Source organism: Cuculus canorus, chromosome 6 (assembly GCF_017976375.1).
Source record: "Cuculus canorus isolate bCucCan1 chromosome 6, bCucCan1.pri, whole genome shotgun sequence".
In the NCBI taxonomy this organism is placed as follows: Eukaryota; Metazoa; Chordata; class Aves; order Cuculiformes; family Cuculidae; genus Cuculus; species Cuculus canorus.
The window spans coordinates 18,140,876-18,160,749 of NC_071406.1; the positions used below are offsets into that span (position 1 = coordinate 18,140,876).

Consider the following 19,874-nt stretch of genomic DNA (forward strand, 5'->3'; position numbering starts at 1 on the left):
GCTTTGAAACTGAGAAATCATCAATCCTGAATAAGGGATAGAGAAGTGGGGGACATGATTTTAGTCACTGTATACAGTTTCAAAAAACCACCTCCCAGTCCATTCCTGAACACAGGGGCTACTTCCTCACCTCTTTCAGCAGGGCACTCCTGCTTACTGGACTATGAAAAATAGGTAAGGATGATTGATTTCTATTATCTTTGTACCTTATTCCGGAACTGACTCCAACCTTTAGGGCAACCTCCTCTGGCTGGACGGTAACTGGGATCGTGTTTCTCTAGTAAGGAGGCATTATTTTTTTCACAGATGAAAGGCAGTTTCATGTTACAGTTAATTGGGAAGTCTGCAGAAATATAAGTTTGAAAAAAGTTATGATAATGCCTACCATGCTTCTATTGCCATTTATATTTTATGACATGACAAAGACCAATCTGAAGCGAAGTCCTTTTCAGTGCAAGCTCAGTGAAATACTATGCAATCTAAAGCATGAAAAGTAACAGCAGAGCAAAAGACAAATGTAAATTATTTATATAATTTATATGTATAATATTCCTAAAGATACAGAGTCTGACCCTTTATTTCCAGTACGAACATTTCATCTAGACAGAGATATCTTCAAACAGAAAAATCATGAAATAAAATTATGACTCTGAGGACTAATCTCATATTCTGACATAGAGCGTATATGACCTAAAAGCCATTAAAGTCAAAAGGCATCCTTTAGAATCCATACGGAGAATGTCTGGCCTGAACCGCTGTACATGACTCCTACAGTAACTGAACTGACTTCCTAGCCAAGAGTAATTGTCAAGAACTCATAGGGATGAAATTAGGTCAGCAGCACACAACAGAATAACGGGGAAAACAGGCTTTAAAGTGGAAATGTGAGTAGACAGGAGGAACTAGTTGTTCTCCAGGGTTATAAATTTTCCTCAATATAGAAAAATGTTAAAAAAAGGAAATAAGAAGCTTCAAGCACCACTAGATGTGTTTCCATTACTTTGTATACCTCTTCAGTATGACTCCACTACTTCATGAAAGTTGCACCTCCAGATGCACACGTGGTTGCAAGCATTCAGTCAAGCTCCTCTAATTAACACAACACTAAGAATTAATTTCCAGAGTATGTAGTATAAACACAAAAATCTAACCATCAAAACCAGCTTTCACTTAATTTATGTTGCAAATAGAGTGACAATCAATAATAAAAAACCCTGTATTCTGAATTCAGGTTTCCTCTGGTCATGAAGAAATATTATCATGGCTTCTACCACAGGAAGAAATAAATGATTCAAAATTCAATCAGATTATCATCAAGAAGCCGTCCACTCCTAATTCAATATCAATTTGCATTAAACATAAGAGTTTGGTTTGGGCAGAACAGTAAGTACTTTTTTTTTTTTTTTTTTAAGTATAATAATGACAGAGAAGGGTGAAAAAATAATAACCTTACCTCTATACCAATTCTTTCTGGAAACATACCAGCAATCCCTCAAGAATCGATCATGAAAGCGTGAAAATAACTGTAAACTGGATACAAACATTTAATAGTCAATCTCCAATCCAATGTGATCTTCAAGTGGAAACTCTGACAGCAACAGAACCAGTGCAAATAAAAATATGGGCTGATAACTGTCTCTAGGAGATGCCCTACAAAACTGGAAAGGACAGAGGTAGGGAAACTAAACTAGGAACAAATATGTGGTAGGTTCAGTAGTTATGTACCATGCTCAAATTAACTTTGTTGAGGAGGTGTGCAGAACAAGGCTAGGAGGTTATTTATCACCATGCTGCAATTGCTGGCACATCGTCATGACAAGTGAGGAGAATGGGCAATAGCCCCTGCTTTATTTTCCAAGTACTATGTTGCTATAGTATTTTGGTAAGTGACGAATTTTTCTTCTGAGAAGCCTATAATCCCTCAGTGCAGCCATGAACAGCATGATGCAAGGTTTGCTGTGAGACATCTCAGCTCTACAAGGCTACACTACAAGCCCCCCCAAGACTTCGGCATTACTTAACTAGAAGAGTGATGTCTTAAACCAGTTTCACATTCTCTGTTCTCAGGTATATCTCAGATCTCCTCAGAGCCAACAGAGAGGGATTTTTTTTTTCAGATATGTTTTCCGCCTAGTTCCTCAGTTATTAACCGAACATAGAAGTGGGATTAAAAATACAATAAAAGCATTTTAAAGATCAGTGGAGTAGATTAGCTACCAGGAGCACAGATTTTAAGGATTCACAGGACAAGACTAAGACATTAAACCCCAACAACATAAAATCAGAGGCTCTGATAGACAGATTATGAATTCAGTTACTATGAATTAATTTTTTTATGTTGATAATGCTTGTAATGGGAATAGAACTAAAAATCTGGAAGCTAATTAAAATACTTCAACAATATTTTGAAATACACCCGCTTTCTCATTGGACATACATACTGTATTAATCACTGTTTGTTTTGCCTGAGCATCATCCAGTTCTACTCTCTCTCTTTTTGGTGCTCTGTGGTCTAAGTTTAGCATGGCAAGAATAGCTGCAGGTACATGTGAATAAAAGCAGAGAACAGTGGTCACTGAATAATGTGGTGTCTTTTTCTAGCTTAGTTCAAATTATTTATCCCACTTCTGTGGGATGATACAGAAGTAGTAATCATTTACAAATTTGGGGATAAAATATTTGCCTTTGGAAACTGTTCCAGTTAACTATATTCCTAAAAGCACATCAAAAAAAGCTTACAATAAAGCATCTCATAATTATTCTACATACGGTGAATGATAGCTGTAGCCGTAATCAATAAACTTCAGCCACCACTTCTGTTCGCTGTTTGATAACTGTGGAAATAAAGAACAAAACCCCCAGTATTTTACAAACCATACACAAAGAGCTCCAGACTCTACCAAGGATAAATCAATAACAAAACTAATTTTGATCTAAAATGTTTCTAAAATGTGCAGGAATTACTATTCTTCAGCAATAGGAAAGGATACAGTTTGAGACTGAGACGTAAAGTAGACAGACCCCTGCACCTACCAGAAAAATAGCTCACATTTTCCACTGTGCTGGATAAAGCTACAGGAAATCTTGCAGCATTGTCTTAAGTGCATGCTAGATATATCATTCCCACAAAATCCATAGCAGAAACTCCACCAGACAACCAAAACATAGCTGCAAGCTGCCTAAAGCTGACATGGTTCCACAGGACCTTCCTTTCTTCCTTCCTCAGAGCAATCCTGTTCTTCCAGCAGATAGCCTAGCAAAGAACAGTTTGTGAAAAGGCTACAGACTCGGCAAGTCAAATCCTCAATTTCTCCTGTCTTGTAATTTCTCCTTCCCGGTAACTCTTGTCAAAAGAAATTTCATGAAGAGAGCTTGCAATCTGCTTATTTCAGAAAGCACTGCTGTCTCACAAGCAGCAGCGCTGAAGGAAGGTAGAAAGAGGTGCTGAAACTTGAAATATTTTGGTATGATTCCTTAAAAGAATGTACTTTCATGCCATGAACAACAGGAACCCCCTTCAGTAAAGGCTATCAGACCACCATGCATTTCTATTTAAATTCTCTCAGGTGAAAAATGATGTGCTGTCCCCTGTATACAATTGAGAACTAGCACAATTGTTAGTGAAGCATTTGCAGACAATGGGATGCTTACATGGTGGTCCTGTTACGACACCGTGTCTCCATTTGGAGGCAAGGTTTTTTCATGTTGTTAAGGATACTTTTAAATTTACAATTGTTTAAAAAGACTGACATGAAAGTATTTCTCTGTCAACTCATCTTTTCCTTTTACATACAATTTAAAATATTCAGGTCAAGAGGAAAAAGGAAGAAATTAACATTTTCTTATACTGGAAAAATTGGCAAGAAATATTCCAATAGGGGAAAGTTAATAAGGTAATCTGTTAGATTATACCTCCTTACCTTTTCTATTTGAGATAGTATTGTCCTGAGTTTTGGGTAAGACTCCACAGAGGCTAAATCACTATCATTTTTCTGACAGTAGAAAATAGCTTCCTGGAAGCTCAGGTTTTTATCTGGCACAAACCACAGTTCTGCTCCATCAACAACAAGTGGGGCTCCATGAATTCCAATTTCATCTACCAAGAAAAAATATGACATACATAAGAAATTAATTCTGAGAAACTCATCCTTTCTTTTTCTGAATGTAACAAGAAATTTTGACACTGGGAAGAGCCAACACGCTTCCTTGCATTCTGAATCTCTCTCAGAATAAAATTCTATCAGTCATGACTTTGCTGGTATCAGACAGGTATTACAATAGTAATATAACAAAGCTAATAAAAGACTGAGTATTAACAACTCCCTACACATAGCAGAAGAACAAGCAAAAAATCCATTTACCTGGTACATACCACTCAGGTGTCTTTGGAGTGCTACCTATTCAGAGGAAAGAAAAGGAACAGTCACTTCAAGTTCACCTTCTGCTAAGACTGAAGTTACCAACAAAGGAACCGATGTATTGCGTTCATGCTTCTCTGTATGCGTGATGGAAAAAGTAACAGGAGATGAAAACTATACAAAGGTTTAATAGTTTAAACTGCACTGATATAAAACTAAATAGGAGTTTTGCATACCTCAGTCTTAAATATCTGCATGTTTGTTTCTCCCAAGAAGAATACAACCACCAAAGCTGTATATCTACCTCTACCTCCCCTCAACAAGAAAGTTTCATCCTCAAAAAGCATTTTAATGAACAACCAAAACATAAAAGCCTATTGGATTACAGCACTCTTCCTACTGCATGGAAAAAAACGGATCTGTGCAGATACGCCATGCCACACCACTCTTTTGTGTTCCCATTCTTCTGTCTCACTACAATGAGGAATTAGCACACCAGTTTTACCAGAAGGCAGATGATTGACCTGAGGTTGAAACAAACCGCACACCCAAGATGTCTATGGTCATTTAAGGGATCTTTAAGGTCCCTTCCAACCCAAACTATTCTATGATTTAGTTACAAATATCCCTAAGAAAAGTCAAGTTCACAAGTAATGCAACCTGGTGGTTTAGATCATCTCACCTAATAAGAGGCTGCTTCTCACTTCACGAGACAAGAAGGCAGTGATACTGCACCCTCCTCATGGTAATTTCCTGATATATCTTTGAATATTTTAAGTGCACATCTCTTTGGATGTGACATAGATAAAACATCTTAACAGTTCAGAGAAGAAGTTATAAAGAACTTTTTGCAAAGTTCCTGTTATTGAGCAATAATGATAACTCAGTGATAATAATAAAATCTTATATCAGTAAATTGATGTAAATGCAGTTTACCTTTTGTTATCTGGCAGACCCATTCAAGTTTAGCTTCACAATCAAAAGGTTTTAAGTAAAATTCCAGGTCTCTGCCTTCATGGAAATAAAATCTCCAAAATGATCTCCGTGAAAACTGAGAGGTCTGTATAAAAGTAGGAACAGAGAACTGATTGAGTATGGCACAGGCCTCTGAAACTGTTGAAAATGTACTTTGGCAAGGTCGGGATGTGTTACTGAGGTGTTAGTCCTACTTACTTTGCAAAAATAAGCAGATGCAACACTAATTCTTCAACCAGAACCTCTCCATGCTAGCCAAGTTTGTGAAGCAATTAGGTAAAGGGCTCAAGTTCTCTTACCAAATGTTGCCTCTCTGCTTTTTTGTAGCACATAGCATCTCATGGATGCTTTCTTCCTGAACTGTCTGCTAAAACTTGTGCCCTGAAATGATTCTCATTTCTTCTCAAGAGAAGCAACCATCTCAGTCTTTCTTCTTTAAGATTATTTCTTACAATCAAGCTTAAAATCTGACATAACTCTTACAATTATCTCCAATAAGGAGAATTTTTTATCATTTAGTGAAAGAAAACGTCTAAACCTAGAAGCAGGAAAAGGAAATTACTAAATTCAGTGTCCCCTTTAAACTACTCTCTTTTGGCCTAAAATTTTTAGTAGCTAGATGTTGACAACTTCGTGAACTGCAGTCATGAATACAGGAGAAGAGAATAGGGGGAAATGGTGAGACCAGAAGCAAAGAGATGCAACTATCCTTTCCTTCAGTAAATTTTAAAAGCAGAGGTCGTTCTAATTGGATGAAAAGAAGGGATGGTAGTGGAATGAGCTTATAAATAGTCAGGTGATGCTTCAGAAAAGTTAGAGGCTGTTTTATAACTCATGCCATCAAGACTAAAATAAGCAAAGAAGAACATAATTAGGAATTAAGCAAATGCCTGACATTTTGAATCAGAAACTGACAGAGCACTTGCAGTCTATTTCACAAATAAACAAGGAAATACACATAATAAACACAAATATACCCTCTATCCTAGCTACTGCCAGGGTATCCCTACCTTATTTTCTTAATTTGTACGTCAGAAAAAACTGTTCTAGATTTTAAAATTTACTGGTAGAGTTCTGTTTGCTTTTTTCTGTTTTAAGTTCCACATTACATCCTTAGGTGTTATGTGTAATATATGAGTGTAATATGCACCACAGTATGGCATTACATAGTATAGAACAGCATTGTTACTAAAACATTTTGTAGTTCAAGAGAAATCTTATGGAAGGTTAACATCAGCTCAGCACTTCATTTATTAAAAAAATGCTTGAATAAGGGCAAACTGATAGCACGTGTAGATTGGCAACTAGCAACATTTTCACTATGTAAAGCAAACATTTCACCAGTCAACCTAAATTCAATACATGTTTGGCAAAAGTATTTTTTCAAAGTACTTTCATGTAAAAATATGCATGTTGTCATTAAAATCCTTGAAACTAACCTTTAATGCAGCACAGTCTCTTGTGTCATATTCATCTTCCAGATAATCGAGTGGCATAACAACACTGGTTACCTACAGGATGGACAGGTTGAAAGAATCAGTACTTCATGATTGGTTTTGCTACGGTAATCCCCAGAGATAACCATTCAAACCCAGGATTCTATTATATTTATCACTATTAAAATACAGGTAAAATGGCAGTTACTAGATGAGTTCTAAGCCTGCATACCTGTTATTATGGTGAGGGAGAAAAATAAATTCAGGCAGATAAGCCAATTACAATGAGGAAGATATTTTTGGAGAAGTCTGACATATCAAGGAGACAAACTGATAGACCCTCCTCTCATGTTGAGGCATGAAGACATCTTGTTCTTTCCAACAGCTTTTAGAAGTTATATATTTCTGTTACAGAGGTTTTAGAATATTTCTGTTAAAATATTTTAATGGGATGGAGACAGAAATCAGATTAACCTTATTAAAGATATATTTTTAATTGGAAATCTGCCTGGATGGCAGCTCTTAAGTGCACAATCTTCTTCTGAATTATTCATCTGTTGAAGGATCTGCCATATTTTAATTAAAATATTTATCTATTTACTTTCAATCCAGTCCAAGCTGAAACAAATCAGGACATTACATTTTCTGGTTAAAAGTTAACTTACAGGTTTATCATCACTCCACTGCCAGGTCCCCAAAGAATCTGGACTCCTCTTATTCATTCCAATCCATACCCATCTGTCATTGCTGGAAATAAAATAAAAACTTAAGCCAAGGATATGGGTTCAGCTCACTTAATAGGAAGACTGACCTATGCTATGGCATTACTTAGGATCAAGCAGCAAAACCAAAGGTGTACTACTGCGAGTTGTAGCAGTCCACAGAGAAAATGGATGTAGGGGCTAGGATGACTTCCGCACTTCTCTTTAAGATCTGCAGGCTGCTTTTCCCTGATCACAGAGAAAACTAAATCAGATCATTCCTTTGTTTGCTGCATCACCGCTTCAACAGCTGTTGCTTGATATTAAAGGTCTCTTTTCTACACTTCTCTTCCAGAATCACACACATAATGTCAATTTGTCGTCCTTCTCTTCCTCTTGTCCATCTCAAGTCACCTGTCTCTACACCATCAGCTCAAATATACTCTTCCTCAAACCACAGGAAAACTTCTACTCATATAGAATAACTGGCTCCATATTTCCTTTGTCAGTGATTTAAACAAACAAAGCTTGGGCATGTATTTCAATTATGCATCTGCATAAAAGAGCCAGACATAAAAGAGCACACAACACCACCAACTCCAATGCTTGCATAAGAGAACAGCAAGATAAATTTTACTCCATTTTGGAGGATTACAGTCAGAACTGTATTTTTTTCCTACATTTTACTTGTTCATTTTTCTTGAACGGGATGCTTAAATTAAAAATTTCGGCTATGCTCCAAGATATAAAGTTGCCAAAAAAACCTGTCTACAACATAAATACGTAACAGCCTTTACCATACTCTTCACTGTTGCTTATGAATCTAAAGATACTATAACAAAATTAAATATGTGCTAGTCAAACTGCAAGGTTAGTTTTGTACTGCAACCTCTACTTCTCAAAGTATCAATTTTGTGCTCAGTACTGAAGGTTATGATTTTATGATTCCTCCCAATTTGCCATCCTGCCCAAGAAAGGCAACAGTCACCTTTCTGAGTGATGATGTGAGGTGGAAGTAGCAGAGGGGAGAAAGACCACGAGTCTTCTCTGAAATCACAGGTTACATGAAAACCTGTTTTAAGAGAGCTATGAAAAGGCACTATCATCAAGGCAGACTGACAGCGATAGTAACGTATTGATGCCTTAGTACAGGGCTCCTGTAAAACTGTATCAGGAGTACTATTCCATAAATTTGTGTTGTATCAAATAACGAGAAGGAATACAGGATACTTGAGGAAATGAGAGTTTAGGCTATTAACAAGAATAAAAGATTTTCTTGTCTAGGCTTGACAAAGAAAGACAGGGAAAGGATATAATTCTTTGCAAAGCATTAGGAAACTAAACCTATAAGATCATCTACTTGAGCAAACAGGACATTGCATTTGAAGGAACCACAACTCAGAAATAAATTCACTCTCAAAATTGGAAGGACATGTCTGACCAGCAGAGGTCAGTGTTTGGAAAAGGCTCCCCAATAAAAGTAGAGCTGACAAAGTAATTTTAAGAAAGAACTCGGAAAGTTTATGAAAATTACTTCATTACACGGAGGGACGGACTCTGACCCAGGCTTATCTCCATAAGCAATGTTACAAAATCACAGGGTGATGTCAAGAAATTCTTTGGTAAGACTGTGCCACTACCCTTCCGCACACATCACCATAAAGATGCTAAATTGAGCCTCAAACGGCTGGCAGTGCAGCACTAACAAACAACAGATTAGCCCAGAGATGTGGGCAACAACATTTTATTTGGTAGGGTTCCCATTAGGAAGAAAAGCATCAGCCACCAACAAATCACATTTCTGGTTGTTTTTTTCTCTCAACAACCCCAGTATTAATTTTCTAATATGGTGTGATAGTGAGATCACAGTAGTGAGATCTTACCATATTGAACAGGCTTTAGTCTTTTAATGATGTCACTACAGAGCCGTTAAAGAACCTAAATGCCCCACATCACTCCAGAGGGAAAACTACAAGGCAAACATCCACAACTAGCAGGTAAGTGGCTTTAGGCGATTTGCCTTTAGAATTTTACTTTTCTGTGATTGTTCCTTCCAGTTATGAATCGGACATTGCTTAACCTTTCCTTCCTAATCGGCACCTACAGTTCAGTGCAGTTTAAGCAACTGATAATCACAGAGGAGTATCTACTAAAAAGAAAAGTTGAGACATTAATTTCAAAAGGCTCTGCAGGACCTGAGGAACTAGGGCAATTTTTCGAAGTATTATACTTGGCTTTTTTTCAAGAAATAAATAATAAAAACGTGGGCCAGGTGAAGAATTTCTCCAGCTTATCTCTCAATTTACAACTACCGGCCTGCAAATATAACAATGTATTTCAGCTGACTTGGTGCTTAGGCATTAATGTGCATTTTTTGCTTCTCTTGTAAGTGTTCAGATCTGTAACTACTACACTGTCCTTGATAATGTTTTTAGCTTAAGTACGGCCTTTTGATAGCCCTCTGAAATTATATCACCTCATCACAGAAAAGAACTCTGCCGACTATTTAAGACATACGAACTAGAACACTCTATCGCAACTAAGGCTGCAGCAAGGAATTTGCTTGTACTTCAGGCATCTGTCTCCTCAGTGCAAAGCTTAAAATTCACCCTATGGACTGGTTTCAAAACAAGTTTATCAGTGCCAGAATATTCTTCTGGCCACACTCCTGGAACTGCCTCTAAATCCCAGATTATCCCAAGTTTTAAAACAAAAAATAGGTGCAATTTGTGCTTTACAATGGACTCCATGCTGATTAACAACGAAAGACTAAATCACTGGCAATCGCTCCAGAATACCAGTAGCTTTTCTCTCATAGAGAACTGAAACTTGATAAAATTCAGTGTTGTGCAGGAGTGGATAAACACAGTTTAGATCAACATGAAGGGAATATAAACCAGCAATTTTTCTGCTGGCATATTCTAACTGCTGAAATAGAAAAGGCTTTTTTTTCTGTCCCTTATGTCAGTTCCAACACAAGAGTAAGACCTTAGGTGAAGTTACTGTAGCTTGGAGTTCAACCTAGTTCTTCAGACCAAGTAAGATGTACATCTAAGCCAACTTCTTAATGGTGCAATTTAGGGCACCATTTAATTTTGAGCGGTGCTGACCTAGAAGTGTATATAAAGCCCATTTGACGCTATTGCCATTAGCTGAACTGCCACCCTGCTCATTATCTGCTCTTTCACATAAGAAAGGACAAGCTGTATTAATGAAACTACTACAACTGGCACCTCAGGTTTATCACTGTTTTGGCCACTGTGTTGAGAACAAGACCATTTTCTTTCTTGCAAACTCAAGTGTTAGTGAGGCTTTCTAGATTCAGAACAATTACAGCACCAGCACTGTGCATATTAAAGGCAACTGATTTTCTTCCAGAAAAGAGTCCTCATTGCAACGTTACTTCTAACCAGTTCAAGCCATTAGTCTCCTTTCACCAAAGGTCTTTGCCAGCTATAAGCTGCAGAATGCTCAAAAACAATTCTAAAAGAATGAAACTAACTGAACTGGATCTGTTCTGCCTGTATGATGTTTCTCAAAGTGAAGAGGTTATCTCCTATTCCTTTCAAACAGGGAAAGGCTAGCAGGCAAATTTTATTTTCCTTTCCAATGGCAATTGCCTGACTTAGCTGGAGCAATTTGAGCTCTTATTTGCCTCTAAGGTGGAATCTGAGTAAAGAACAGAATGGACTAGGCAAGCTGCCCTTTTTCCGGTGAACCAAACTGACTTGCTAATATTTAGAAACAAACAGTTACCAATGAGTCACCGGAGAGCTGTGCAAGGTGGGGAGGAGGGGGGGAAACGAAACTAAAACAGCCAAGGTGTGGCTCCTTCCCCAAGCTGAAATGAATGCATTGAATGAATAGTTTAGGTTAGAGTTTGCACCGAGTAAATGCAGGGAACACAGACAAACCGCGTGCCAGTGCACTCCAGCAGCCAATCACATCTAATGTTATCTTGGGATGATTTCTCCCAGTTACCTGAATCGTTTGTTCTTGGTGAAACAATACAGTTGGTTTCTTCTCTCCTCTGTCAAATACATTTATTTTCAGACAAGCCACCCTTCACTCCTGATCTCCTAAATACTTCATATAATCACCACTTCTGAGTAATTTAAAAGCATAACAGTCTTAAAAACTCCATTGTTATCTAAACAAACAAATATTATTTAAAATACTTCTGACAGTATCAAATACATAGTATTTTTGTTCAGGAAGTTCTGCAATGCTTAAAAAAGAGGTTAAACTTGATGAAAATACCGTGGTTTGCATTATATTTTACACAGGTAGTTACTGCAACACTGACTGCAAAATCAATTTACACTGGCCTCAAAATATTGCCCTTTATTAAAGTTCTGGTATAATAATACTGAAGCACTGGGACTTTCCTTCTTTCAGGCTAAGTTCAAGTTTTCTGAAATATTGGAACTGCAGTAGCATCCTATGTCAACTGACTTTTTTGAAAGATAGGAAGTCTCCACCTTCAAACTCGTAACAAAAATGTCCATTAGCTATAATTAATACCTCAGACACTCTGGGAACTGAAAAGTATTTCCAAGTACTCGTAGGAAAATAAAATAAGTTACTTCTCTATTCCTGTTTCATAGTAGATTAGGTACACTAAAACAAAATTTCTAATTGCAAAAAAAGTTAAAATAAGATCTATAGCTAAAAATAAATTTTTGTTTCAGGCACTTCAGTGACTTTAGTAAAGGGGTCACAAGCAGCTTTTACAAAGGCTAAGCCATCTATATAGAGAGCATACAAGCTTGGGTTTGTGTCTTATTAACATAAACATGGAATGATTTTCATGATCTGTGCACATCTAAAAAAAGTTCACTGGGTTTTGAATAAGGCATGTCTTCAGTCATCATGTTTTAAAAATTAATCCATGTTGTACTTTGGCAGCTTCTGAAATAATTCCAATTTAGTTTGATGATGAAAAAATTTAGATCCCAAAACTGGCAGCACTTGAGTTTAAGCTGACAAAAGTTCTGAAAAAACAGGCTGCCAATCAAAAAAAAAAAAAAAAAATTACACAAGGATCTGACATCACACCAATGCCTAATAAAGCTTTGTAGTGACAATTCCTTTGATTAAAAATAGAGCTTTAGACTCATAAATTATGTAGTACTTGATTTGTTGATACCAGAAAACTCAACACACCATCCAATGCTCATACCGTGTTATTGCAGTTATGCCAAATGGGATCTGTGCCAACCAGATTGCTGGACATGACATTATTCAAGTTTTCAAAAGATAGCACCCAGTTAAGTCAGCAAGAATTTAAAGAATAAAGATAAGACCTACCTAAAAAACTGAAACAATAACTCATCTCTAAAGAACATATCAGTAAAGAATAGTAACAACTATCACCCAGGGGTACCAAAATTCAACATAAAGAAAGAAACATTATAAAAACACAGACTTAAATTCATGTAGTGGAAGATGCTTGCAGCAAATCTCTCTTTTCCTGTGCTCCCTCTAGCAATGCAAAACATTTGTCCAAGCTGCACTCCCTTGACATTTTCCAGGAAGGCAGTGACATGACCAGCAGTTCAAATGCCACATCTAGCCATTTTTACTGTGGAAAATGCAGTCACTGTACACTATCTCATACTTGCCATTTGGGGTCAGCAGCAACATTTGTGATTTCCTGCAGAATGTGACTGAAGTAAAAATTTTAGCCCATGGCTAGTTTGTTACCTGATTATTTTTCTCAGGACAGAATGAAGCACCTTCACTTCTTCCAAGTCGGTAAAACTAGGCAGATGGCCTCCGAGGGCTTCACAGAACCTTTCTGCCTCTTCCCAGGTCCTGGTTCGCAGCACTCGTTCACTATGGAAGAACTTCACAACAGCCAAATGTCAGAGTAGAAAATGACACAAGAAAGATTATTTTAAAACACTCCTGTGCTACTCAATATGGGCATCCTAGGTAGGAACGGATATCCGGTATTTCCACAGGGAGAGAGCTTGCCTTCTTAACAATTACTTATTTTTTTCCTGTTTGTTTGACAATAGCCAGCCTCCGAAATTTAGCTGACAAAATTTGTTTCAAATGCAATGTATTCCACATGACAGGCTTTCTCTGTTTCTCTTTACCAGAAAGATTTTACAAAACAACACCCAACTCACTCCAAAACTGCAAGCCAAATTGTAAGTTTTAAGGGATGTTCTTTCAAATTTATGGTGAACAGCAAAGTCCAGTTTTCTCTGAAACCAGGCCCATTTGCACACTAGAGGTGAAGAAAGTTCTTCAGCACACCCTCTGCTACCTGCATGTATCACAGTTGCATATTTGGCTCATATACCTCAGCTAAAATGCCAACTTGATCCCCCTGACTTCAGTCCAAGCCAGCTCCCATCAGCGGGTTCTCTCTGCACAGACATGCTGCTCTTGGTCAACAAGAGTTTTAAAGAAACAGCCAGGGCCAGCTGTCCCATCCCATCAGCCACAGGACATCTATGCCGCACAATAGCCAGACCTCACCATTCGGGATCCTTGCTCACAGCCTTGTTATTCAAGCTGGGTTTCCCCACTTTGCTACATGAGCTGTTTACGAGACACAGCTCACTGCAAACACTGAATCCCTAAATAACAAATAAACAACCCACTGAACAGCCTTAGTTTTAACTTGATTTGATTGTTAACAGGAGAGGAAAAACCTGCATTTCTACACAGGAACTTGTTTAAGCCATTTCAACTATCAGCATAGCTGCTTGCTTCCACTATTTACTTCAAAACCAGTAAAATACAATCGAGGCTGCACCTTCTTCGATAAAGTTTGACATCCATATTCAGTCCAGAGAAGACCCCACCTCTCCTATCTACATTTTTGGAGTATAGAAAGGAAAAGGACAAGCGAAGGCAATGCAAAGCGCTTTCCTTCCCTGTTCAGGTGTCTCTGCGTGCCACATGATGGCAGGGAGGCCGGGATACAGACAGGGCCCCCTCTGTCAGCACCAGGCTCCTGAGACGCCAACACAGGGCAAATGCTGTCAGCTCCATCCAACTGTGATGTGCAGAGCTGGCCAGGGAGGAGTAGAGAGAGGCACACTGCATCATCCGGGAAGCGGCACAAGATGACGCATGAGAACATCTGGAGGCAGTCAACCTGAATGGACATGAATTTCCCCTCCCAGTGTAAAACACCTTTGAGATACCCTTCAGAGAAGCTATAAGCCACAACAAAAAAGCTAACTGCACACTTGCTGCAAAACAGAAATGAACAATTAACATCTAATAGGAATAACATTTTACCTTGTAGCAGGCAAGGCCAGATCCGTTGTGCCACCCAAGGGGACAGGGATCAGTGGGCTTTGGGAGCACTTCTGGCTTCTGGGGCAGCCCGATATATTTTTTGCAGATAGAAAATGCTTTAGTGGTTTTACAGTCCTTAGTTTCCCACTTTCCAAGAGACTTTCCACTGGACATGGCCACGCATCCTCCTGAAAACTCTAAGATTTAAGCCACCAAAGACATATTTAAAACTACTGGGTAGTTTTCAAAAGAATCCAGATTTCTGAACGATTGTTTCATTTCCTCCTTGGAGTTCTGTAACATGGTACTCCAAAGCTTGCTCAATGTAAAATGCTAGTATTTTTACCTAATTTTTTAATTGTTAAATTTACCTGGTTGCAAGGAATTCCAGTTAGTGTATGTCACAGCTTCAGATTTTTTCCCATTCACTGCACCCCAGGAATATATGCCCGACTGACTAATATCCTGCAAACCAGTCCAGAAGTATTTTTCTTCAACTTTGGTGTGTTTTCTAATCAGGTTGTTTATAAATTCTTGCTCAAATCTGAAAATTCAGATTAAATTGAGTCAATATTTGAAAGACATCTGAAACTACTGAGACAATTTGAAACCCAGGCCTATTATTACATGTGTCAGTGCAAGTGGCTGTCCAGACAGTCCCGTCAACATGGGGTCAGCAGACTGCAAATTCACATACTTCCAAGAAGATTTTACACTAAGTTTACCATTGTCAGACCATAGAAAACACAGTGAGCTAGTTCTCTGCAAAAGCAAATCAATCATTATTCTATTTTTTTCTTTATAAACCACTGATTAGCATACAGAGGTTTTAATCTCTGACTATATCTCTAGGATTCCATTGTAAAACATGCCTATAAATTAGAGAGATGTGCTTTACCTGTTCATCACTGTAAGATTGCACTGTGATCCAAATGAAACTTCTGTTTCATAAATCTTGTAACAGTAGTTTCCATGTCTCTCCCATCCCTAGTTAAAGAATGAAAAGCACATTTATAGATAACAGCCTAATTTAGGCATTATCTACAGGAGAATATAAATTATTGCCAACATTGGTTGGTAACCACAAGTTGGCACAGCACATACAAGAAAGAAATCCAGTGCATCACACACAAGGTTCAGTATCACTAACATTCAGATTCACAGTCCTAAAAAATAACGCAACCATGGGAATAAAATACACCACTGTTTTAGCTTGACTGTGCAAAGTCTTCTGACCGCTATGTGCATTTAGAGGGAGAAATACAAGGGTGACAGCCTAGTCCTAGTCAAAACAATAGGAGTTTTCATGCTGTTCCACCAATGCCAGGATTCAAAGAGAGGAATAATAAGAGGGCATTACTAGTGTTTACTTCTGAAAAAAAAAAATACACTGAAAATCTGTGAACTTGAACTATTTCTCTGTTATTTAAATCTTTTCCCCTACATTTACACTGAGATTTCAAGCAATGTGATACCTCTTTGCTAGCCTACCAATGCTACTCGTGTCTGAACGGCACAGAAAGCTGTAACTCTACAAGCTGGCAGTCTCTGAAGAGGCAGAGTGAAAATACCTCGAGGTCATGCAGAAAGAAAGATTAGGGGTAAACATGTTTCCTATTGCAGGCAATATGCCACACAAAACTGAATCAAAGAACTCTGAAGTAGTTAGTAATATCATCCCAGCGTTGTTCAAAACAGAAGAGACTTCCTTTCGAGCCTCACTAGTGCTGTAATACATTATACTGCAGAAAAAAAAAAAGCCAAAACAACCAAAAAACTCCCTACTTCTATTCAAGTTGAAGAACAAAACTAAAAGCCAAGCAAAATCTAGAGTCAATTATTAATATCTGCGTATCTTTATGTTGTAAAGTGTTTATCCTAGGTTTTAAAACATATTTAAAGCAAAAAAAACCACAGAAAAAAAAATTGCACTAGCAAAAACATATCTAGTAAAAGCAATTTTTTCCTCCAAACAAATAAATAAAACACAACATTCCCTGAGTCCATGCTCATAATACTTTCATCAATAAACAGAGTAGTAACACATCCAGAGTCCACTTAGGAGGATCTGGAATTTGACTCATGCTATAAAGAAGTCATTTTTCACCTAAAATGTTCTGTAGATTTTAATGTACAGGCAATAAGTAAATGGGAAGTAGATGAAATAAGTGGTTTTAAGCAGGTTTCTGAACCAAGTGAAAATAAAAGGAATACAGACTTCCTATTACCTCTTCCAATGAACAACTTTTATCTGATTTTGTTTCATTCAAAATCTCTCCTTTTTTCTTGCACACGTATTTAAATTTTTCTTCACAGGATCTGACTCTCCACTGTCCCAACTGTGAGAAGGAAAAAAAAGTATTTAAAATTCTAAAATCTTTCCATTTCCATAGTGCAGGGCCAAATGCCTCAGTAAAAATAGTGGGGGTGGGATGCCCTGGATTACATGCATAGATGCATGCTCAGAAGGGACAGAGAAAGCTGACAAATGCGGAGATAAGAGAATTCTGGATTACACCTAAAAACAGAAGAAAAGGCCACGGTGGTGCCAACTCTCTTGGATCAGGGAGAGAATGGGTACAGGGGGTGTGCTCAGCTTCCAGCAGAGGCTGCAAAGAGGCAGCTCAGAGGAGCTGGGCACATGAACTCCGCTGCCAGCCTCACAGCAAGCAGACACTTGTCCCAGTTTTCTACTGAATCTGGGAGATGGGATCCAGCCTGCTTCCCTCTCCATTTATCTTTGTGACCTGCTTCCCTCACCCACCCCTTACTTCTTCTGTACTGTATCCTTGCAATGTCTGTCCTCTCCTCTCTTCTTCTCCTACAGACGTATCTCACTACCCATCCTCAGACAGGGTGACCCAAATTGGTCCTCAAGATGACTGTACCCAGCTCTTCCTTTCAAGAGGTTGGCCCACCTCCTTCCTAGTTCTCTGCCACAGACACGAAAGAACACAGCAACCCAAAATGCACAGTGATGAGGACAACCAGCTGGCCAACACCCGTGGCAGTCTCAGAGCTGTGAGCAATTTCTTCCATTCTTCACAGCACACAGCTGCCAAGCGTCAGCTAAGAAATTTGCTTTTAGAAAAACTGTATTCCTACCTTGCCTGAATATGACACACAGTTGGGAGTGCTGTTAAAAGGAACTTTTGGTTCATTCTGATCCCAATATGTAAAAACCACATCTGAGCGATCTGACCATTTGAATAAGGTCGGTACGTCTTCATTCCTGAGACCCAGCCAAATTTGTTCTGTAGCATCTGTAATTTAAAATTAGGACAACGTTGTAGTTTCAAAATAATATTCAATTTAATTGTAAAAGATTGGGAAATCAGCAAAATTAGTTTTTTATCACTATACTGCACAGCATAAACGACACACTTTTTCTTACAGTGAGAAAGGTGATTTGAGACAAGTATAATGCATTTCTATGATTTTGTTTCCTAATTTGTATTCATGAATAGGCATAAGTGTCACAGGGAAGGTAATAAACAGGAAAAAAAAAAAAACCAAAACCACCCAGAAGTAACGAACAGAAGCAAAAAAGCTCAATCAAATTTAATTTTTGGAGTGCAGGCAAAAACATAAGATCAAAGAGTATAAATAGCACGTACTAGTTCAGTCACCCCATAGTCAAAATATTTACCCAATATCTACAATCCCCTTTAAATGAGAAAATTAAACACAAGTTATTAGGCAACTAGAAGTAGCTTGCATAGATAGATAGACAGATAGATAAAGTAGCTCAAACTAAACCAAGAGCTAACACAGAGGGCTTACACCTGAATAGCAACACTCAGCAGTAACCTGGGTACAAGGTCAGCACCAGCACCTTCATTTAAAAGCTAAAGGTTATGACAATCATACGCTAGAACATGGAAAGTGGTTTGTAACTTATGGTGTGCAGCACTTGTGCCGGACCTTTACAAGTGTCCCAACTCACCATTGTGAAGCTTTGTAACAACCAGTTCGACATCTGCTAATGAGTGTATGCTGATGAGGTTACTCTTATTTGCTTTGCACATCTCCTCTGCTGTACTCCAAGGTGCCTGGTTGTTTATCAGCATGTAGCAAAAACCATTGTAGGGAAGCCAGTCTGAATCACAGCGAGTATCCAAGTGTCTCCAAAACTCTAATAGAGAAGAGAAACAGAATTAGAGGCTTTTGTTTTACATTGGTTAGTGCAAAAGGCTGGCATGTTTTAAATGCAGCAGCACCTTGAAAACAGCCTGAATGCAGCGATCAGAATGTGTTCACATCTCTTCAGGGCTAACAATTCAAGAAAAGGTCACGGTTTAGTCAAGCAAACAGACTTAACTGAGCAGCATTACGGGGTTTCGTAATACTTAAGGGCGGTGAAGTAGGTAGAAGGAGAAAGAAGTTAGTAAGAATGAAAGTGAAAAACTGGAATGCATTACATTAAACTGGTCGTAGTGTAAGTGAAAGGTTCAGAAGTAATTGTAAGCTTTCAAAAAACAATTAAAGGCAAATCAAGTTATTCATTGTAGGACAGCAACTTCATAAAACTTTGTTCTAGTAGGGGTATGCACTTTTATAGGGCATTATTATCAAAATGCAGTACCATGCACAAGACCAATTTTTAATAGCTCACAATGAAACAAATACTAAGTTTTAAATGTTTTTTCCTTCTGAAAATTAAGATATTCAAGAATTCAGACTGGTTTTAATACATGCTGAAAAAGGTATATACTAACAGCCTTTCTGGTTCAAAACACAGTATAAAATATCCTAATCACAAGTACTTAATTTTTTAATAAATAAAACACCGTATAAACATTGGTAACAACTCCACATGCCCCACTGAGGAGCCAGAGAATAGATAATTATGTTTCATTGACAGCTATTTTTCAAGGGATCATTTAAAAGTTTGAAGCAAATTAGTTAAATATGAACTACTCACTATTTTTTTTCCCCACAAAGTCACACACCTCTCCCGGGGTAGCTCGAGTGAACCTGCCTTAGCCAGAGACACCCCATGACACCTTTCAGCTCCACAACTCTGCTTCCTCCGTCTTATCCCCTAGTGGTCCCCCTCACCCAAGGACGATCACCTTGCACTAGAAGTCTTTCCATGAGAGCCCCACAAGCATGAGCCCTGGAAAGTGGGTAAGGCCAAA

The 19,874-nt window shown here is 38.1% G+C and overlaps 1 protein-coding gene across 1 annotated transcript in view; it reads right to left on the minus strand.

Moving 5' to 3' along the window:
- Positions 1 to 19,874, minus strand: part of LY75 (lymphocyte antigen 75) — a 45,856-nt gene that overhangs the window by 18,028 nt on the left and 7,954 nt on the right. The window contains exons 7-21 of the mRNA XM_054069237.1: positions 18,680 to 18,868; positions 17,839 to 17,996; positions 16,962 to 17,072; positions 15,632 to 15,720; positions 15,105 to 15,277; positions 14,734 to 14,930; positions 13,177 to 13,319; positions 7,435 to 7,516; positions 6,773 to 6,844; positions 5,295 to 5,418; positions 4,362 to 4,397; positions 3,921 to 4,096; positions 2,770 to 2,834; positions 1,454 to 1,530; positions 207 to 343 (exon numbers count right to left, since the gene is read on the minus strand). Coding sequence (XP_053925212.1) covers positions 207 to 343; positions 1,454 to 1,530; positions 2,770 to 2,834; positions 3,921 to 4,096; positions 4,362 to 4,397; positions 5,295 to 5,418; positions 6,773 to 6,844; positions 7,435 to 7,516; positions 13,177 to 13,319; positions 14,734 to 14,930; positions 15,105 to 15,277; positions 15,632 to 15,720; positions 16,962 to 17,072; positions 17,839 to 17,996; positions 18,680 to 18,868 — 1,829 coding nt within the window. The remainder of the gene's footprint in view (positions 1 to 206; positions 344 to 1,453; positions 1,531 to 2,769; positions 2,835 to 3,920; positions 4,097 to 4,361; positions 4,398 to 5,294; positions 5,419 to 6,772; positions 6,845 to 7,434; positions 7,517 to 13,176; positions 13,320 to 14,733; positions 14,931 to 15,104; positions 15,278 to 15,631; positions 15,721 to 16,961; positions 17,073 to 17,838; positions 17,997 to 18,679; positions 18,869 to 19,874) is intronic.